Source organism: Pungitius pungitius, chromosome 21 (assembly GCF_949316345.1).
Source record: "Pungitius pungitius chromosome 21, fPunPun2.1, whole genome shotgun sequence".
Taxonomy (NCBI): domain Eukaryota; kingdom Metazoa; phylum Chordata; class Actinopteri; order Perciformes; family Gasterosteidae; genus Pungitius; species Pungitius pungitius.
Window position 1 is genome coordinate 12,491,526 of NC_084920.1, and position 23,213 is coordinate 12,514,738.

Below are 23,213 nucleotides of genomic sequence, written 5' to 3' on the forward strand. Positions count from 1 at the left end.
TTCCAAATAAGCTTCAACTCAAACATTGACAAAAAGAACCAGTTGCCTGCGGAGGAATAGGTGTGTTTACTGGGATGTTAGACACCTCCTGCCGACCACACGTTGAATTCACTCTGGCTTCCACGGATACGTTACAAATTCATGGGCTCCCCCCGTGGCGCGCCGGAGGGCAGAGGCAACGCGGCAAACAGACCCAATACAATGTACATATGTGCTGGTATAGTTCAACATAAACAGCATTTCGCCAGAAGGTCATTTATCTTTTTACGTGCCTGCAGTTAGTGCATGTGTCCATCTGAAGAGGTAGGGGTTATTCAGGTTATAGCTTGGCATATATAGGTGAAACTTTACCGCTCTTGTCATTTATTTTAACAATGGGCTGGTGATTTTCAACAGAGGAAAATCAAGTCTTAACCCAACCTTAATTGTAGAAGCGGAATATAATTGGTGCAAGGACACGTTTTTCAGATGTCAACATGTCTCCAGCTGGCTTTTTTTCTGTTAAAGGTTCCTGCAAATGCACTTGACCAATTTTATTTTTTGTTCGTAAAGTATTGCAATTGTCATCATCCATCATATCGTAAAAAAAATATTTGCATGGTGTCGTCCATCTTTATGAGGCTTTTCTTTCTCATTTGCATCACTTTAAAGCCTTCAAACTAATATTCACAATGACCACTTCACATGAACACAAATCTTCTAGTATTCTCTTTCCCTCAATGTATTTCAGATTTAATTCCTGTTTTAATATATTTCTGCCTTCAAATTATTCTCAATAATTGGTGGTTGGTTGTTGATTTCAAAATGCTGGATTAATTTGGGGTTATTTCCTTTCCCCGTCCTCCTTTTCAAGTGCTCTCTGGGGTTGGAATGCTTTGCTCTCAAGCAGCAGTCGTTGCTTTCCCAGCCATCACAGAAGATTAAAGTAAAACTCCCATTATTTTGGACCTTCAGATGTGTGGTATATGAATGTGGATGTTTTGTGTTGCCTTCTTTTTCTGCCTTTCTGTTCCTACAAAACAGCTCTAAAGGAGTCCTTCTCAGCTCAATCCATGGAAAAAGGTCACGAACTGCCATTTTCACGAGCAAATACGATGTTCACGTGCAACCCGAGATGCAAAAGAAATGGTCTTATTTGGTTCCAGCTGCTGCTGGAGATGGTGCTCGTTCGTCGACATGTGAGTGGTGGAGCGCAGCTATAGGGGCTATATTGAGCTTTGAATGTTGAATAGAAAAGCTTTTATTAAAGGGAAGAGGGGAAAAAAAGGACTCTGGCCCTGGTTCGGTTTGAGTGCTCCTGGCCATCGGCGAGGAGTAGGTGATGAGCTGAAAATTGACGATCAAGTAATTGTCTTTAAATAGATTCTTTTATGTAAAAAAAAAAAAACATACATTCATACATTAAACACACTATAGTCCTTCTAGTCTGTTCTATACGTGTTTTGTAAGCTAACATTTAAACAGGATCTGTTTGTTATTTCCAATATCATTATTTCATTAATGTTGAATAAATGAGTGCTTTCCCTCCTGCTGCTCTCCGGCTATTTGAAGTGACGAGCTTGTAGTGAAGCATGGATTCACACGCGCACGCTCCAAAGCATTCCGGTTCCTTCTCATACTTAATGCACGGCGTCTTAAATCATTCAGTCAGCATTAGGAGGAATCAAAGCGTGCCTTTAGGCGTTCTGTTCACTTATGTCCTCAGACTGATTTTTCACAAGCATAAAGTGACAAAAGAGAATGGATTGGAATTTCTCAGTGCATGCTGAGCAGACCGATACTGTGCCGAATACCAGTCTCCATATTACTACGTATGTCACCTAGTGGAATTCAATAATTCATCTGGGGTTGTTTTCCAGGCTTTGAGGCAAAGATCACATGACCTATCTTTGTGATGAGCACCTCACATCATATATCTGGAATCGTTTTATTAAGACGAGGAAGGCAGGAATCCGACACACTGGAAGGAATTGGAGGGATGGTTTCTAGCTCAATTTGTAAATCTGTGTGTGAGCTTTACAAATAATTAACTACCTATGGATTTGATCTTTAAAGATCTGTTTGATCTAAAAAGAAAAAAGGGCTCATTCAGCAGCAGATATCTACACGCGCTTCCCTGCTTGCATACACACTTTGGCTTTGTTTTGACCCACCTCGAGGAGGGCAGATAACGGGGATGTTATGTTCCTTTTCATTAAAGAGCTGTGTAAGCAGTACTTGAGATGGAAAGTGCAGAGAACGTCCAATGCACAATGTTACATTGTGGCCCAGTTGCTTCTCTACGACCATTAGTCTAGAAAGCGCTAACCCAAAGTGGAGTAGGACATGTGTTTGTCAGGTTGGATTTAGTATCATAAAGGATGCACCGATCTACCAGTTCATCTCACCAAAGAAGTTCCTCAGGAAACATTTGCAGAGGATATTATTGGATGAATTTGAGACCTGGTTTGATAATATCCATCCATTGTTAAAGGCTGTGGTTTCTGTCAAGCTCCAGTTTATTGATATAGGAACATTGGAGGCAAACTAACTTAATCAAAAGAATTCCTATGCTGGGTCTGACAATGTCACACCGATGCCTAGTAGGACTCAATGATGTAGCGATGATATTCAGATTACCTGAAACCTGACTGGTTGGGATGGCAGTAATTCTCTTCTGGTTTGAGTGAAGCTCTTCCCCTTCGTACGGACACGTCAGCGAACCGTCAGTAGCCGGGCTTTTGATCAGAGCTGCCAACAGGAAAAATCCTAACTGTGGCATCCAGCTGCTGGGTTTTGAGCCTCAGACGTCACACTGACAAGGAAATAATCTTTCGTGGGTACATTTTTGAAGATGATTGAAGATGATTGCATTACACGGGGTTCCGTACTGAAAATGGCAAAAAAAAAAAAACATGTGTTTCTGCTGCAGAGGAACTGATGTGTTCATGGCAACAGTGTTTCTTAACTATTTTTTTTTTTTTTACATGCCCGCTGTGTCAAACCTCAATGCTGTGTTGGGTTTAATAAGGGAAGGGGTCGTATGTCAAGGCGGCACTAGACTCCCAGCGGGGTTCCTTCACATATTGAAGGCTGTTTGGCTTGTTTGGGCTCTATTGTCTACTCCTTTATGGCTTTTCTTTGATGACAAATGAAAAACAAAAGCAAGTTTGTTTCACTGGTGACCTAAAGTGTTCATCACGGCCGCAGTGAGTCCAGAAGCTTAACTTCTTCTGGATCTGTTAAAGCCGCCACCGCCATTAATGACACGCGTCAAAATAAGGGGGCCGGTAAAGATTTTATATTTCACGTATAACCACAACTTTAACATTTTAAATCGGAAGAAATATCCCAATTGGATCAGATCTTTGTAAGAAGCATAAGACGCGGCTACAGCAGTGGAGCATCCCTTTGTAGAAGTTCTTCCATCGTACGCTTGCACTGGGGTCGGGCGCCAAGCCCTTTGCTGTTGAATTCATTTCGTAGACATTATTTCCCCTTTTTTTCAGCGAGCGTAACAGTTTGGCGAAGGAACGTAATTGTGCTTTTGAAGGTAGGAGATGGCGGCACTCGCGGTGCCGTGCGGACGACGGGTACTTTTGCGTTCCGTGTCGTCGGCGACGGGCTGTGAATCTTTCCACCGGTCGGAGACTCAAACAAACAGCCCTCTCTTTCCCAGGAGAGTCCTCCAAACCCCGGGCTGCCGTCTAATTTCCTGCCGGTGCGTTTCACTCCACGTCATTGCTTTTTGATGAGGGAGGTTATCGCTGCGTCATCTTCTCCTCAGACCCATAAGATCTGGGGAGGCTGGTTTGAAATCTCTCTGACTGATTCGTGTTGCCCCAAATGTGCATCTGTTGTCCTGTATTATTGATGCCCCTTGTTCTGAGACTCCTTTTTTGTTATGATTCCTCTGATTCAAGCTGCCACACAGATTTAAAGAGACACTTAAAACCGTGCTCTTGTTTTTGTACTTTTATCCAATATAGTTCGCTGGTTTCTGCACAGCATTATGTCTCGCTCACTACTTTTTATACGTATTTTATAGCCACGGGTGGCCCTATCAATTTAACATTATAGATAATAATCGTATAGTAATAATAAATGATAGTAAATGATAGTATATTCTTTATTATATCTGTAAATCAGCTGCAGTTTGATGAACGTCGTTGCTTGGAGGGTCTTCTCCTCATATGTGATATTCAGTTAATATAGTACTAATATAATGCCATCATAAGTTACCGTCCCAGAGCTTTACGGGTGTGCGGGGGCCATTCGACCCCACTGGACATCCCTGGCTGGATTGGGTTTTTTTCCGATTTGTATGATCACAGGTCTGAGTAAGAAACCACCTCAAGTTATTGTAGGAGAACTTTACTCGACACCCAATTATTAAACGGGACATTTCTCAAATTGTTGGAGCAGGAGCAGAGTTGACGCACATACAAGGCATGCATCGAGGCTACTCGAAGGATCCCTGCCCTGGCGTTCAAATTAGATGGTTGAAGACAATAAACATTCTAAGAAGGTCCAGCTCATCTGCTACAGAGACGGCTGAAATGTATGATTTTATTCAGTGGTAGAAAGACCTTTTCTCTCAAGATGCAGTTGTAGGGATCAGCACCACAAGTGTTACTGCTGCTCGCATTCTAGTCTGAGTACATGTTGCATGCTGACATTTCAACCTGATATACTTACAACGGCACTGAGGCAGGCGAGAACAGCATCGGCCAGTGAATGGTTGAATGGTCTGGCCCCCAAAGGCTTTATTTAAATTATTCACATCGGTGGTTGGGGGTTTGGTGGATTCTTATCACGAGCAGCGTATTTTCTAGATCTTGGCCAAAAGCGGGAGGGAGCTTTTCATAAAACGGTTTAAGCCCTAATCTGTCTTCTCGACAGAAATGGTACGTTTCTTAGATTTCGTTGTGAGAGAGAAACAATTGCTGCGCAGGGGGCAGAGAAGCATCGGTAGAAACAAAAGGACCGCCGAATGCGCGTTGTCTTCGGGGGCTTTTTTCTGTAGATATCCGTTGTGTTTCCTCTGTTCACTGGGTACGAGAGAGCAAAGCAGGCGGCAACAGAACACACAGACGCTGCAGCTGGGGTCCAGTGAGCGGCTGTGGCTTAGGAGGAAGGTGAGAGGCAATGTAGACATGAGGCCGGATAGGAAGCATGGAGGATTTAACGGTGTTCTTCTAAACGTCCTACTGTTGTTCTTTTCTTACACATATCCTACAAAGCGACCAGTGTGCATAACATGTTATGCAAATTACGCTTCATCATTATTCATAGGTTCCATTGTGCATCTTGTAGATCCAGGATTTCCAGGAGAAGTAAATAATAATGAAAAGAATAAAGGCTAAACCGCTTTTAACTGCTTCAGTTTCACCGTGTCAGGGTTACTTGTTCAATTCAAATCAAGGGATTCATTCTTAATGGTATCATTAACACTGGTGCTTTATCTACTATAAAGGTCAGCGATGAGAGTGCAATGCTTCGGGTCCACGTCCTTATTTATTTCTCTGAAATCAAAATCCTTTTGGTCTTCAAAGGGACACGAAATTAAATCAACCTTCACTGACATCGAAAAACCGCTCGTTGCCAGATAGTAATTCTCCCCGGCAGCATTTTGCTTTCTTGTCCGTGTTTGCATGCCCAGTAATTGGCATTTGCAATTTGGTGCTTTTTAAAAGACGGGGGTAAAACACAGCGAGCGTAAGAGTTAGGGAGGATTACAGAGTGAGCAACAGACTGTGCTGCAGATGGACATTTCAAAAGCAGCAACAACAAAAAAACCTAAATAATGAATCAAATGCGAGACCAAATCTGGTGACTGCTTAAACTGTCACGTCCAGAATATGTGGGCAACGAAGGCCGGGTGGATGACATCAGACACTCAATCTGCTCTCGGCGTAGGTATGTTTAGGTCTTCACTCACACGTGCACTGAGGTTACATCCGGGTACCGGGGGAGACGAACGAGGGACACAATAAACATCACATGCTTTCAAATAGATTGAATATTCTAGATGTGCACGTGGTCATGAAGACACCATCTCTCAGTATTCTTTTGTAGTGAGTGATAAGTGGATAGGTTGTCATTTTAAACGGGTTTTTGCATGGTTGGTAGGTTTTAAACTTTTTTTTATTTTTATACGTTAGCAAAATGTGGACCATAAAATGATAAAATGGGATTTGTTAGGGCGTAATAAGGAATGAGAAAAAAAACAATCAACTGAACAAATTCCCACTAAACACCAAATAGAGAGAGGACATAAAAGAGAGTTGACTCAAAGTCAAACTATTCCTTAACTTTCCATAAAAAACACAAATGTAATGGGAACCAGTGGCTCAGTGCAACTGAACAACATTACCATCTATCTAATAAAAAGTTGCAAAACATTCAGATTAACTTTAGCTCTAAATGATATGAGTAAGCTCCATACATCACACAGTGGCTCCAGTCTATTATCAGGCCTATAATGAACATGGTTTGAGATCAAATTGTCCTTTGTCATCCCAGTTTCAAAGCAATTATCAAGCACTGCGTGTTGCTGTCAGAGAAATAATAATGTATGTCTGAGATCAGTTGATATTAATAGCAGAGAGGTATCCAAGGAGACATGACATGACTCACACGGGTAAAAAAAACCCCAGCCAGAACCGAGTCCGAACTTCCAACAGGAATATCCCGTACTCATCACAAAATAAGCATCCGAGCCTATGAATCATAAATGTCCCTTACCTTTGACGTTTTATACAAAATTATGGAATCAATCCGCCTTTTTTTTCCAGATACGCCCTCACAGACAATTTCAGCGCCTTCCGTGCAGATTTGTGTGGTCATGAGTTTCTTTTTTAAGCCAATCGTCACTCTCGAGCGTCATTTTACGCCCTACCCTCCTAGTCGGAGCCAATGGGATCAGACGATTCTAAAAGGTGGTTGAAACGTGCAAATCGGCCAACCGACCTAGGAAAAAAATTCAGATCTTCAGTTTCTCCTCCTTGAGGCCTCTCCCACTTTGTCCCCACTCTTTCAAAGTAAAATGTGTTTTCAGAATGGTATCTCAATGTCTTATAGGGCTTTATACCTTTTTAATGATTTTTCTTAAAATTCGAAGGTTTTTTTTGTGTGTAATATTGGTTTATTTCTTCACCAGTAACATATGAACAGATTTTTATACATCAAAACACTCGCAGGGTTTCCCCTTCATCCTGACAGTAAAGAAATGGTCCAGATAGACAAAGTAGTTCCAGTTATTAGACTTTTTTTCATCATGGTATGCCATTTTCGGAGAGGGGCGAGATCACAAAAGGATCCAGAATGTGACGTTTTGAAGCCTCGATGGACCAGTGGTCTCTGGCGGCAGCTTGCTGTAGGCGAACCCCCCCCCACGAGAGAGCCCCGGGCTTTGGAGCCACTTTTAAATAACGGCCAGATCGGGGCCGGCAGCACAAGAGGAAGCTCTGCTGCATGAACGGGAAAGATTGGCTCATTTTAAGTCAAACAGGACTGTGTATGTGTGTGTGTGTGTGTTTCACACCGCCATGATCAGGGTCTGACAGTTACTCGGCAACACCGGTGGACGGACGCGTGGACGCTTTGCCGTCGACTCTCTGCCTCTCTCTGGCTGTGGCTAGCGGCCCCTTATCGTTCACACGCTGCCACTGTCTGCCGCTCACAGGCTGCCGGCCTGTTAGTGCGTGTTACTGGTATTGGATCACAGGAGGAAGACTGATGGCTCCTTCTCTGAGTGGACTTTGCATCGACATATTCAACGTTGTTACAATAACTAGACAGACACGGCAGGGGATGCATAGTCTATGACACCGCAAAAGTCTGCGCTATATGGAGCCTTTTTTTTTTTGCCACTCCACTCCTCGGTAGGGATGAACCCATAAAACCCCACGTTGTTTGCTAGTACAAAAGCCGGCGAAGATCCGAGCTTAAAGAGATTACTGGTTTAATCCAGAAACACCGCCCCACCGTGATGGCAGCGCTGGATGTTTGCCACCACCGCCCCAACTTAACGAAGGGATCACACGCCAGGGCCGTGCATCTGTCGATGCCATCCGAGTTGCATCTAGTTTCTCCCTCTGTGGTCTGCGTGTGCCAAAGAAAACACTAATCACAAAAGTGCAATTTCATCAAATAAGCCAATTTACCACTTGCCATTATAAGAACAATTAGAGTGCTACAATTTGTTAGTGTTTTCTCTAGTCCAGGTCCAGTCTGAAGCGGTGTGTCTCTAGTTTGAAGGTGTGAAGGCTCTCTGCGGTCCTGATGTCATCAGAGAGCTCGTTCACGCCATTTAGGAGCCGGGACAGCGAAGAGTCGCGATCTCGGTGAGGGAGGAACAAGCAGCTTGGCAGTGTGCGGGTTTGGGACGCTGGGTTCGACCATTACACTCAAAGCGATTGACAAATGACAAATGGTACTGCCCGCATTTTCTCACAACATGTGTTTCTGCGTCCCGTCTCATGTGAACGTTTACCTCTGCCGTTGCTACAACAACGGAAGCAGGAGGATGAACTGACAAAAAGTAATCGTGCCTTTCCGCCTTTGTGCTGCAAAGCAGTTCATACAAAAGTGCCGCTGTTTGGGCTCCCGCACAGAGCGAGCTCGAAATCCATTTTAGACGGGATTTAGAATTGTTTTGACGGCGGCTATCTGCTGTTGTTTACCGTCTCCAAGTTCGTTGTTTGTCAGTGTTGTCGAACTGTCACTTTTGGTCTGAAGCTAACTAAGTGTCTCTAAGTGCTTTTAGGGCTAATGGTGGAATTAGTGTGATTCCACCATCCTAAGCCCAAAAAAGAACAACCAATTAGAGCTGACTGGCACTCAGGAGTTTTTTTTTTTTACTGCATAACTATCCGAGGCACGTACAAAAGCAACAAGAACTGACAACAAGCGTAACCCTGCAAAATGCCATAAGCCAACTTCCACGACGATGCGGAGGGATTGTAAAGTCAGTTTCGAGGTGTACAAACCAAGCGCATGTTGCTCTGCTGTGTTCTTGCTATGGAGGCTCAGGTTCTTTTCTCCTCCTTTTGGTCTTGAATGAGACGAGTGCCGGCAGCCCTCGTGTTGTACGCCATGAATCTGTGTGTTCATGCCCAGATCGAGCCGTGCCTTTACAAAACGAGTGCATTGAATTCATTTCAAAATGACATTTACATGTGTTGGACTTGAATGGGTGTGTGACCGCTGTTGGATTTGGTATTTTCTCAGGTTGAATAATGGCAGCACCATAAACTAATGGGAGAATATGCATTCAAAGGAAGTAGCTTGGAACGGGATGAGACCACAAACCACCATGAAATGATGGCTCTATTGGCTCTGTCATTGGCCAGTGAGTGAGTATCAGCCGGGGGTCACTCGAGCAGCTAGAGTGCTGTTCCCTTCCTCCTCCTTCAGTATCTTTCCTCCGAGCAAAGAACCCCACGCTGCTCCTCCGTCTTCCTTCTAATTGCTCCGTCTTCTTTTGATTTCGCAGCGCAGCAGAAGTTCATCTTTCTCTCTCACCTTCCCCCCCCCCCCCCCCCCCCCCCCTCCGCAGTCTCTCTGCCGCCCCTCTCGTCTGAACTTCATTAAGGCGCGTCGTCGGATCCCTCCGCACCGCGTCTGGCTGTGCTTCTTCTTTTTTTTCTCGACAGAACGTGCTTTCGGCTGCTCCACTGAGCACAACAAATCGGTGGGAGGAGCCTGTGCGGAGTGACCTTTTTAACATGACTCTCGCGCCCCAGAGCTGCTCGGGTCGCGGCAGGTCGTCGGGGGCCGCTCTGATTACACCTGGCAGCCCCCCGGGTCGCCGCCGACGGGCGGCTGGGGGTCACCGGCTAAAAAGAGGAAGCGCGTCCCGAGGTCTGCTTTGTCAGGTTTGCCAAGTGGAATGGGCTCAGGTGTTGCCACGTGTCAGGTGTGCAGTGGGAAATTGGCAGAGAAGCCTTTTTGGTGCACTCGTTACCAAGCAGACGGGAACATTGTGTCTCACAGGTTTGCCCTTTGCACACGTGTCACACAGCAGGAGATTGTCTGCGTCCGACGCGTTCTCACCCAGAGGAAACACTCAGGAGGACACGACGCCATGCAGGACGTGTCCCTAAATCTACTGCGCTCTGCAGTTAGACATTACAGTCTAAGTCATCCCCACATATTTACTGTGTGATGAGTTACAAAAGATCCGCTAGAACAAATAAAGAAACGGAACAGATCGACCAATCAAAGTTCTTCGTGTCGGATGACCAGTGTCGTCGAAAGGGCATTGCTGAGGCAAGTTAGAGATCCACATAAAAGGAGAATAAAGCTGGAGAGGCGGCATGAGCGGAGCCGCCACCTCTGTCTCACCGCGGCCTGTTGTCAGGCAGGGTCACCCGAGCCAATCTCATTCCACCGATTCAATGTTTTTTGTGTTGTCAAGGTAACCGCAGCCGACATGAGTGGCTGGAGCTCGAGTCCAGGACTAATTTGACAGTGTTTGGCTGGTGATAAATCTGTGACTGTTGACACTGCTGTTCATTAGCAGAGCCGATGTCGCGGGCCGCTGCTCCTGACGGTGTCCATGTGGGAGAGCGCATTCACACATGCAAATTATTGGATGTCTGATACAGCAAAAGGGACTAAAATGCATATAATTGTCCTGGTCCAAAAAACACAATTGGCCACAAAAAGCCCCAGACAGGATGTCCACATACGCTTGTTCCCTCTTTGTTTGTTTGGAATTGATTCTACGTTCGCTAGAATCGATTGTACCTCTCCTCGGGAGCCCAACGTGTTCAATAATAAGAATGACGCAGAAAGCGAGGACAGAGCTGTGTGGGAGAAACGTGACCGACAAGAACCCGAGATGAAGAAGGAGGACATGGAGGGGGGGACGGGGGACGGGGGATTATTGAGGGGTGTTGAGGAGAAGGAAATGATGGATTTAGGGTCAGCAGGCCTGTGCCAGAGAGAGGCAGGAAAGCCTTTCACTTGGGTATTCTGGAGGTGCAAATCCTAATCAGCACTTTGGGGGGGGGGGTGGCGGCTATGGGGAGAGAGAGGAAGAGACACTGAGTCAGAGAGTGTGTGTGAGGGAGAGAACGCATGGGGGGGACGTGGCAGGAAAGTGGATGAGGATGCTTCCTTTAATAGATAAGTAGGAAGACATGAAATATTCCATGAAAATAATCCCTGTCAAGGAGAACGTGCGCGACTCCAAGGTCAGTGAGATGCTTCCACTTCAGAATGTTAATCATCTCAACAGAGTGTTTCCACCCACCTGTCAATCAAAGTAACGGGCTGTGCTGTTTTTTGGAGGCGACCGAAAAATAAGCTCCTGTGTGTGTGTGTGTGTGTGTGTGTGTGTGTGTGTGCGCGCGTGCAAGCAACATGGATGTACCTTCCATCCTGTCTTCATCAAAGTGTGTCAGTAATGTAAATCCCAGCTACTGCCTCGACCCCCTTGTAGTAATTAACTTCCTGAGATTGCAGATGACATTCGTTCACCGACTTTGCTTGATGGCGAGGAGGAGGAGGCCGCCATTGACGTTATACACCAAGCGCGGGTCGAAAGCACGAGTCTGTCAGCCATCCACGCTCCATTCACCGGCCTAGTGAGAAGAAGCCAGACAAACATGAGGCAAATTCACCAAATCCCAAGGGGGAGAAGAACGACTACTATACAAATGAAAGCAAACACGTGCTGCTGTTATTGACAAGGTGAAGTAGATGGACTTTGAATAGTTTAGCGTTGATGGAGAGGCTGGAAAAAGGATCTTACCTGCAGTATTGTGCCATCTCTCTTTCATCAAATAGCCCCCTAACGAAGGTTTAATGAACCTTAAAGGTCCCCCAAGCAAGCAGCCTTGTGCTTTCATCAAATAAGAAATCTGGATTTAAAAAACAGTGGAGGTGGACAATGTCGATAAACCTTAGCTCAAGTGATTTTTATTGCAGTGTTTTTGCAAATGCTGCTAAAATTACTGACTTTACAAATGGGGGGTACAAGACTAATTGAATCATTATTTAGATACGGTGGTGGGACAATATCTCTGTTATCTTAACAACCTGGAAAAACAATTTAAAATAATTACCCTGGATGCCGTTTAAAGCTACGGAGACTTTAGGAGCTAATTTTTTTATTTTACCATGCCAGGTTTAGAGATAATAGAAGAAAAAATAACGAGGCCAGTGCCCGGTACGTCCAATCCCACTGTATCCTTGAGCTCCATTGTTGTCCTTTGACACGTCTTCCCTGTTTTTAACCCCCCCCCTCCCCCCCAGCAGGAGCCTTGGAACAGGCTCAGTAGCCGTGGTAATATTGACTTTCCTCAGGACACAACGCTGATCTGTTGACATTCAGAGAGTCCCAACCGATGTCCCGAGCTCAGGTGGTGTGTCCCCCACCGCTGTGTGTGTGTGTGTGTGTGTGTGGCGTCTCATCAGGATTCGCTGCGTCTCCAGTCCACCTTTACACCGTCGTCCCTCCGCGCCGGCAGCAGCCGTGACGGGAGGGATTATGTGTCGCTCTGCCCTTCTGCCTAAATGTCTGCGCCGTTGTTTTTGCGAGCGCAGTGTCTCAGAAACGCCACCAGGGGCTTCCTCTGGCACAGGCCTGGCCTTTGACTCGAGACGAATTAATTCTTGGGATTTTATTTTATGAAGCGACAACTTGTTGATTAAATGTTTTCACAGTTTGGTGGACGACACATCTAAGTCCTTGACTATTTATCGTTTAAAGTTAAACCACTGCCACAGGGTGCCAAGTCAGTGAATACATCAATACCAATGTGTTTTCTCCACCCATAACCCGTCCGATGGCTAAACACCTTTAAATCCATTCCCAATGGAGGCGTTGTTCGAGGCATTGTTTTGCCTCTGCAGCTGATTATGAAACGTGTTGTGGGTGCACAGACTTCGGGACCAACGTATTCAGTAGACTGGGATGAGTTGACCTCAAGATCCATACAACTTGATAAAAGTTACTTATGAGCAAGAAATGAAAATATTGGTGCGGCTGCCCACCGATTTAAGTCCGCCTGATAATGAGTACCTGTGAGAGAGGAAGCGGACTGTGGTAGTCTTTGATGAGTGCCTCCCCGCAATAATAGCAATAATCCACATCATGTAACCTTTGCTATAATTAGATTATTCCAATTTATAGCTGCTTACACGGTAAAAGGAGACAATTGGAATGTGGTGATAGAGGTTGATGCTTGTGAGGAGAATAGAAAGGGGGGGGGTGTTTGGAGGCAGACGGTGTTTAGATCGGTCAGGTTTCAGGTAAAAGAGTCCGCAGTGGTTCCACCGCGATGATGAGATGTTTAATTATGGTCAATTAGGAAAAGGATACCTTTAAAAGGCAATTAGAACTGATTGGATTTTAAGAACTGAAAGTTTTTTTTGCATTGTTTTATAAGTGCCTCCAATTAAATATATTAAGAAATGTATCACATTATTAGCTGTGCTGTAATCAAAAAGAGGAGGAACTTGGTGAATCTTGATGAAATCACTGAATATCAGAGTAGCATCAGACAGAATCTAAAACACGACATGCATTCAGTCCTTTCTATTAGTATATTTTACTTCGAGCGTTTGTGATTCCATGTGACGTGTGATTGGCCCACTAGTCTGCGGTGTGGGGAAATTGAATTTAGCATCCATAAATGTTTTATTAATTTCGAGGCGATGAACAAAATAATTAGATGTGAAGCAGATGTTGTGTATTTGGTTGCTTCCTGTTTTTTTCCTTTGGAATGAGAAGGGTACAAAAGATCCATTTATACAAGACATCATACATTTATTTATTGTAGCTTTTTTGTTCCCTCGGGCTGCTTTCAAAGACATCGTACTCAGACTCAAGGCGGCCTTCGGGGGCCTCTCTTTGAATCCATCACAAACCCATTTGTCCCCGTGAGTTCTTTGATTGAAATATCTTGTCATCGTGTCACAGACAGTTAGATTGTTGAGAGGCTTCTTTCATTGGTTGCAACTCTTGACACTTTAGTCCTTGTGCGAACTCACATCCCCTTCAAAGCGCCTTCCTGTCGGTGTGTCAGACAGGTGAAGTGTTCTCAAAGAAGATGAAGAAGTGATGGTGATCGGTGCAATAACACTGTGTTTGACAGTGGCCCCCCCCAAAGGCTCCTCTCTTTGACGATATTCTTGTTGTGGTACCCAAAAGCCAGAGAGATCGAAGGAGAATCTCAAACTATATTTGTTCCGTGGTTGGAGCCTTGTCTGTTGACGTCGGATCCATGTCGCTGTGTCTGTACAAGTATTCAACAATCTTTGCATTCCGTTCTTTTCACGCCGCACTTTCCCCTTCTCGTGCAGATAAAATCGATAACGGTGACGTGTACCAGCGGAGGAGAGGACCTCATTCGGCCGCCTCAGATGGACAGGAAACGGGAAGTAGACAACAGGAAGGCGTCGGCCAGGCGACTAGCAGCTGGCGACGAATCGTTCTCCTCATCCTCGCCATCACCATCCACAACATCCCAGGTGAGTCGGAGCCACGCCGCGCGGCCTCAAGTGGCGGCTGAGCGCAGTTGCCCGGTTAAACCCATTCTTGAAATCCCCTTGGATTTAAAGGGCCAGTGTGCAGAAATTGCCAGCGCCTAACGGTGAGGCCTTGTTAAGGCCAATGCTGCGCTCACAAGTCACTAGTCGATGCACGGACCTGACTGGTTGCGGAGGAGGCCCGTTTTCAACGGGCGGCGTCGCCCCAAAATTTGGCCAGCGCTGTCGCAAAAGCCAATTCAGCGTCGAGATGCACCGCTCGTCATCAGTATTTTTACTTATCCAGGGGGATATCACCGCTTAAATCTGGTGGATTGGGACAAAACATTGTACAGAAATGATAAGATGATTTCTCTGAATCATGTCGTGGATCCTTCTTCTTTTGCTCTTCAGTCGCCGTGAGGCTTTGAGTAAAACGCCTCCACAGCCGTTGGATTGATGGCCGTGAGCTTTCGCTTTAAACGCTCACGTGCCACTCAGTAAATGAAGAATAACTGCAAAAATGACGAGTAAGGGCTTCTAATGAGTACGTAAGGTTGTAGCCTAGAACTTTTGTAAATTTGCACAACAGAAACGCAATGTTAGTCATGGGCAAAGAAGAACATGTTGTTCATGTTTTCCATTTATAATATTACAAATATGTTCCTACATCGAATACACTAAATCATAACCAAAAACAACTCGATCGAGGCCAAACCATCTCCAGTTTCTTTATATAGTCTCACCTGCTGCTGGGGACAGCAACCAATGCTGCACTAAAGCTCTTTTTTTCCGCTCGGGTTGTTTTGCTCAGAGTTCAGGCTGAAAGGATCACTAAATGTCCCAGAAAAATAAGTTGTCTGGATAACTTCCCCGCATAGTGGGCGCGTTTCCCCCTCACAGAAGGCACCGCGTTATCGACCGCCCGCCGCGCTGTCCAGACTAATGAGCCGCAGCAAACTAATGGCGCGTCAATCAGACGTCAGGCGGCCACGCCCACAGGAGAGCGCCACACAGCTCAACACATTTGAGTCCGGTAGTAAAGACCTTTCGATTTTTTTTTTTTTTAAATGACCAACAACCGGAAAGCAATTAACCGGGCGGTCATTTCTCAGAGCGATGGGCTTGCCTTTGATCCGGTGGTGGAGTGTGAGCTCGTCCAAAAGGTTCACACCGACTTCCCTCTTGTATCAAACTTGATTCCCTTCTGTTTTGTTTCATCTCTGTGGGAAGCTCTATGTTTCACTGGAGCCTCCGTTTAACACGATATGGCTTTGGCTTTGCAGCAGAATATCTTGGTGAAACTTTTTTTCTTATAAAAAGTCCCACATGTCTTTCTCCTCTCTTAATTTAAAATGTGAAATGCTGTCAACTTGTCATCACAATACAGGCTCATTATTGCTTCTTATTTACTACTAAAAACAATAAATGCATCATGAGTACGGATCTCTAATGAGTTTTGAGATTTAATTATTTGTGACTTTCTTAGAGATATTGAATGCTAAATTAATTGAATAAGGGATCCATAAGATTCAGGTCTATGCAATACAATGAAATCCTACCAAGGAACGGCTGATTTGCAAGCCTTTAAATTATTAAAACATTTGATGATAATTGCATGTTTTTAACATCCAAACTATTGTTACTGCTGCAGCCTTTGAGGAAACCGCTGCATCGTCTACTCTGCTACATTCACATGATGTTTGATCAAATTAGGGATTATATTATTTATTATATGTGCCACAAGCAGAGCATGGAGCTATGGAGATTATCCATTTCACACATCAAGACAAAATGCAGTTCACTGGTTTCACAATGACACACACTTTGGAGTGACTTCCTTTAATTCAGTGAGTAACAGCATCAATGGGTTCATACAGGGGGGGGCGGCGCTATCATTAGCAACAGGAAGTGTGGATACAAAGCAAATTATGGACACATGTTGGGTGTAGGAGGAGAATAGACGGTGGTGCTATATATATATATATATATCATAATATGAATGTAAAGGCCACTGGTAGAACGGTTTACAGGGCACTGTATTCAAGTTCTCATAAATGTCACATTGTGTGAAAACCACTCTGATTTCTATTCTTCAGGTCAGACACATGCATGCATACGCACCAATGCACTCTGAGCACAGACTGCAACACATTGAATTGATTGGACAGGTATTCAATATTCTGTATTTTTAATACTTACTCATCATTAGGGCTGTCAACATAAGCGCGTTAATTCATGCGATTAACGTGACCGAGATTAATGTGACAAAAAAAAATGTGACATTTTGAACCGCGCAAAGCGCCAAGCTTTTAAGTGGATCGAAGTGGTACATTTCACAGAAGTCTGGCCGAGAACAGGCTGCTGTCTGCGGCGTGAGAAGAGGCTGACGACCCGGTGCTGGAGGCGTCAGATGGTCCCGTTAACTACACCTCACGTCTCCGACATCCTCGCAGCAGATTGTTACCAAGGCTGAATGTTGACAAACCGACCGCAGAAATGTTGCCTGAACAACTAATTTCTCGTCTGAAAAAGTCCAAAAATGACATTCCGTCACTCGAATACGGTAGTATTTCTAAACTTGGACCTACACAAGGACGGGCGAGCCCTGACTTAAAAGCATATTAAGGAAGGGCGTAAGATTGGCGCTTTGCGCTGTTTAAATTGCATTGGAAGTCAAACAAGCAGAGGCGCGACGTACAGAACTGTGCAGAGGGATTCCTCCACGTGTCAAACAGAAGGCCAACAGACCACTTTAGGCACCACTATGCGTTGAGTTGCAAGTTAAACATGTTCTGCCTCGAAGATAATGATGTGTATTTTTGTGTTTAAAATAACATTAACAATGAACGGTGTCTAAAATACATTTAGTTATTGATTACTCATTACTTGTAAGATTTAGTCTAGAAGAAAACAAACATTCATTAAAAAAAACATTAATCGAGATGAATGAACTTCAAAATGTGTTATTTCTTTTAATCGATTGACAGCCGTATTAATTATTATATTCTATTTCTGCCGATAGAAGCCTCCAAGATGTTTCACGCTGTGCCTTTTAAGGGGATACGTTTTTCATGCTAATTTCTCAATTTGTGTGATTAATGATTAAAAAAAAGTACTATTCCCCACGCGTTGGCATGGCATGGGAACCGTCCTGCTGCTTTTTTTCTCACTTCCTGAGAGCAGAGGGATATGAAGGGCTTCCTCACCCAGCCATCATGCAATTTAACATCAGCTGGAGACAGCTTTTAGTGGCTGCACCCTGTGATGAGGCCGATAAGAAGAGGTCAGTTTTACACGCAAAGTGTTTGACTTTAACACTCACTCTTGTAATTGCTTCTGTAGAGACAAATGGGCTGTCGAGTGAGTGCTTTTTCCCCCTGGAGTGCCATTTATTTAATTTTTTTTAGACCTTTGGTGTGCAAAAATGAGCCCTTAGCACGGCGGCCTAAGTGCATTGTTATCCACCGCAATCTGCTGCTTTGTAACAATTTACCGGTCTTTTCCGGGACCCCGAGGAGAGAGAACTGCCGCACAAAGTTGTGTCTCCAGCCCCGACCGAGCAGGAGATTGATTGCTGCGCTCGCCCCCCCCCCCATTACACTGGATCCCTGTTAGCGTGATCGATGGAGCGAGGTCGCCGAAAGCCAGCGCCACGAGTTGCTCCGAGCCGAATAAGAGAGAAGCATCCGTGTTATCGGATTACTGAAGGAGAGGGTGAGAGATGATCCAGAAAGGCAACAAGCCAAAGGGAGACTGTAATAAGCCTTTTTCTTCATTTTCTGATATTCTTTTGTTGACAAGGACCTTTTTCTACTGATGACTCACAGAAACCAGGCGGCGGCGTTTGGCGTACCGTATTTAAAATATGCAAAGTCTTTGTGGCAAAAGGAGAATAACATAGGAGTTGAGCGGCAACTTTTGGATTGCTAAGTGAGGACTTAGAGCAATATCCCTTTAGACGTCACATGTATTTCACGATGCAGGTTATTGTGCCTCTTGAAAGCGGACTCCTGTAGACAGCCAGGAGAGCACGGGGGGAGACATCTCGCACATGGGAGAATGGACTGAACCTCGGGGATAGGCGAGAGGAGGCGCCGCGGCGGGGGGGGAAAAAAACAGCTGGCGTGGACGTGCGAGGAGACGAGGTCAAAGGAGAGCAGAATGGACAAAGCGACAAAGAGATGTCAGCGGCATGCAACATCAAGTAGGATTAGCTGCCCTGCAGGTACAAACACGCACGCACACCAACACACACCAACAACCCGTACCAAGTGGAGAAGAAGAAAAGATGGAGAGGCGCTCACATAAACATTTCTATTGACTCCATGGTGAACCACATCTTCAACAGTCTCGCCCATTTCTTTAATGCAGGAGCTGGTTGAAAAACCCTCAGACACATTTCATGAACGAATGGTTGCCCTTTAGTTTTTTTTTTAAATAACCCCAGCACATTCCAACCGGGATGACGTTTCGGTGAGGTGTTGCCCCACAAAAGCCTCCACCTTCCTCGGAAAAGATTGTCCAAATCTCTACTGGCTGAACACCATCCATCTGAAATGTATTTGTTTGACATCATCTCCATGATAATTTCCCTGGACACAGAAGATCAGGAGATCACCAAAGCAATTGAACCTGGGAGGACCGTGGATTTCTTTCAGCAATCCGTCCGGCCACTGTTGACATGTCTCACCGAAAAAAAAGCAAAGATTCCAACCAGGTGGAGGGGCCAGAGCAGAGGTCATGGGATCCCCAAAGACTGCCGGGTTCACCCTCTGGGCAACCTGCATGTTATAGCAGCTAATGCCAATCCAGCCATAATGGCTAAGCCGTACACTAGAGTGTTCACAAAGGTTCTGGGTCAAGTCTATAACGTCACTCGACATTTTTCTGGGCCCCCGCTGTAGAACCACTTTGCGGTCCAGCCACGTCTCCGCCGCCACCAATTGCCAATCCCACCAGCGTGAGTTCATAAGCTTTTAAAGCGTTATTCTTTGCAAAGTAGCTTCAATGGTGATGCATCGTGCTGTGTAATATAACCGATAGAGAAACACCAGGGGCGTGCACACCCCTGCTACACAATCCACATGACAAGGTCATCATGTCACGATAGCAGAGCAAGACTCTGACAGGTGGCATTTTGGTTTCTCATATGGGAGTGAAAGCATGGCTGGGAGTCAGGATGGTGGAACTGTCCGTGCTATAATTTACACATAGAGAGAGAGAGAGAGCTGCCACATTATGCTGTGGGAATTGAGTATATAAGGAGCAAACAACAATACTATCAATAATATTCTAATACTATTCATGAGGATATAACAATATACATTTTTTTCTGCTCCCAAACACCCAGCTCGCGTTTCCAGCTGTGGAGCGGTACCACAGGTGAGCAGCTGTTGTCGGAATATAAAAAAATAAAAAAAATAAAAACCCACCCCCTTGAGGTGTCCTTGAGCAGATGAAACGACGATGCGTGACCTGGGTGAACATTCACCGGGAAAATTCCTCGTGGAGGTCTTGTGTCTTCTAATCAGCTAAAAACCTGTCGGCGCCCCCCCCGAAGCCCCGCACCAGCTGCGCCGGGCGGCAAACACGCACTCGCCCTCGGCTCGGGTTTTTATTCATGAGCAGCTGAAGGTTTTTCAGCGCAGATAGAGTTTCTAACGCACCCCCCCGTCACCCCCCCCAGCATCACAGACAGTTCCACGGGATCGAGATGAATATTGTAAAGGGGACACGCAGTGTAACTGAAGGGTGTTTTTGCCCCTGATGCTCCACAGCCTGTCTGGTGTGTTTGGAAGCTGATTGGCGCGTTGTTATCGGAGGTCGTGGCGGGCGCTGGATTACACGGAAAAGTGCTCGGGGGGCTTTTCAAGTCTGCAGCTGCCGGGCCATCTGGGTAGACTTTACTTGGCATTTTCTCTCAGTGCTTTCTTTCATCCGTTTTGCCTCTTCTTAATTCTCTCATTTGCTCGTAACCTCATCTCTACCTTTGCCTTCTGTCCTCTGCTAAAGGCAATAGAGCCTGATTCATATGTGGGGGGGAGGGAGGGAGAGGGAGGGAGAGAGAGGGAGAGAGAGGGAGAGAGAGAGAGGGAGAGAGAGGGAGAGAGAGGGAGAGAGAGGGAGAGGGAGAGAGAGAGAGAGAGAGAGAGAGAGAGGGAGAGGGAGAGGGAGAGGGAGAGGGAGAGGGAGAGAGAGAGAGAGAGAGAGAGAGAGAGAGAGAGAGAGAGAGAGAGAGAGAGAGAGAGAGAGAGAGAGAGAGAGAGAGAGAGACGAGAATCCACAGGAAAGTGCTGAAAGAGATCAGTTGTTCTAGCATAAAAGAGGACAGGTACATGTCTACGATGTGATGGACACACTTTGGAGGCTTAAAGGGTCCACTGCTAACTCCATTCGCAAAGGGAACGAGGAATAGTTTGAGAGAAAGTTAAAGTTTGTGGTTGTAAAGACACCTCCCCAGGCTTTTAAACTGAAGCTTAATGGGACTAACCCAGTTAGACACTCCCTCTAGCACAACTCCAAATTAAGACTAATACAACACTAAAACTCCTTTTATTGGTCACGTGACCACACAAATCACTCTTAACATGAGCATAGGTTAGAACCACCTCAAAGCACAATATAAAATAATAAATAAAATCACTTTTAAAGCCGGTGAAGAACACCAGGGACAAACGCCTGGGGTTTTTTAAGCTAATGAATCCGTGCCAAATTGCCTCTGAATTTTTCACATGGCCTTTTGCAATGTAGAATTTAAAATAGGACATTTTTATAGTGCTACCACCACAAATAACGAACCGGGGGAACATCTGGCGAGCGTGTTGGGGTTGGGGCTGACTACCTCCAATTTGGTTAGCATTTTTGCTAACGCTGGGATGGTTTTTAGCTTGTCTGTTCTACAATATAAAATATGTCAGTAAATATGCCACACGGGAATTGCAAAGCTTTTTTGTGAAAGGTGTTCGCTAATCAGTGGCTACATGAAGCTACAAAGTGACTTAGGGTTGCTTCAGAGGTCACATGTTCGAAAGGTAATCACAGTTAGCATGCTAATGGGCTCAACTACATTACTAGAAGATAAGCTCCTGCTTCATGGAAACCTTTAATGGGGATTTTTCACTGCGTTAATTCCAGAGGCTGGGGATTAAACCACTCAACTATTAGTGACACGTCGCCTTTGAGCGTGCTGTTGTGTGGTGTAAATTAGCATGTTTTAGCATTTTAATAACCCGCCGTAGCTGTCAACGGCTGTTTTCGGTGTGAAATGCAATACGGGCCGCGGATCCGGCTGCGTGTGCACACAGGCCCACGCACACAGGATTACACTCATACCGTAGATACATCTAGCACTGTGTGCCCTTTTCACATTCAATTTGGGATGGTGGTCACGATGCACAGAGCATGTAAAGAGGGATCAGAGCTGCATACTGTAAGATCCCTCTGACTGACTGTTGTACCACTCTTATGTAGACCTTAAGGTCAAATCCATCCTCGGTGATGGATCCATACTTCAGCAAATATGTTTTTGTCCGGTAGTCCTCGAGGGAGGCCTCAGGCTTCTACTGATGAAACCTCAGGAGCGGGTTGCATGAGTCGTAACCCGCTTTACAATAAAGAAAAAAATAATCGAATTCCTCTGAGAGATCCATGCAGACTGCTGCTGTCAGAAGATCACATTGGTGTTGTGTGAACTAAATCTTCTGGGCACCATTTTGTATCTTTAAACCCAGTTTCACCCCATATCTTCTCGGTGACTTACTTATTTACTGTCCACGCTTGGTTGGTTCCCTCCTCTTCACAGACTGCTTGTTTTTCCTCTGTAACGGCGTGCTCCCGTGAAGCCAAAGGATCAATTGCCTCTGTTTCTCCCTGCAGAGGGTTTGGCGGTGGGGGTTGGATTCGGAGCCATTGGAAAGACTTCATCGGCTACCTTTGAAAGCGCCAGGTAAGATTAGTATAGACGGGAAGAAACATGCACAGAGTGCACATGAGTTGTCACTTTTGAATGTGGAACAGACACTTGCTGTCATTTTGCACAGCAAAGCACCAAGATGACCCGTTTAGCAGCGCCGTAATTGGTTTCCCAAAAACCGTGGACGTTTAGTGGTCGTTTATAAAATGTGTTTTTGTTTCATGAGGTTTATAAACCTGTGAATACTGGGGTTGAGATGTGGTAATGGCTTGGTGTGTTTGAGGGTTGTGGTCAGGTTTCACAGCTGGACGCTGGTGTGATGTGCGTGTGGCATCTAGTGGCCACATTGTGTTACTACAGAAAGAGGAGCACGTGACGGCGTGTTGGTTGGAGCGCTCGGCCAATGTGAGCAGACTGACGGGCTGCTCTCCCCTTGGACCCATTAGAGAGACTCAAAGTGAGCAGGGTTGTCATTTGAACAAAAAAGAAACATTGGATTAAAAATAATTCGTAACACAACAACACAGCCCATGATTTACAGTGTAATCATCATTGCAGGGGTAAACACGTCTCTGTGTTCTCTTCTTGTTCATCTCTCATGTTACGCATTCTGAGAATGTCATTAGTCTTTAGTCATACACCACAACACATTTGTATGAAACATAACACAGTAAACAGAGTAACCAGGATTCATCTTTCTAATTGTTTAATGGACAACTCTGATTGAGGAGGTCTTATCCAAGGTTTTGCCACATGGACAGCTGTCAGGTGACGTATGCTGCCGCCATCTAGTGGTTGGATAGTGGTATTGAGAGAGGTGGCAGGTGTTTGTTCA

At 45.3% G+C, this 23,213-nt stretch overlaps 1 protein-coding gene across 2 annotated transcripts in view; it reads left to right on the forward strand.

The window, feature by feature from the left end:
- LOC119213002 (zinc transporter ZIP11-like) overlaps window positions 1-23,213 on the forward strand; it is a 67,114-nt gene that overhangs the window by 41,539 nt on the left and 2,362 nt on the right. For both annotated transcript variants that reach the window (XM_037463972.2, XM_037463973.2), the window contains exons 6-7: window positions 14,299-14,466; window positions 22,342-22,411. In XM_037463972.2, the coding sequence (XP_037319869.2) occupies window positions 14,299-14,466; window positions 22,342-22,411 (238 nt within the window). The remainder of the gene's footprint in view (window positions 1-14,298; window positions 14,467-22,341; window positions 22,412-23,213) is intronic.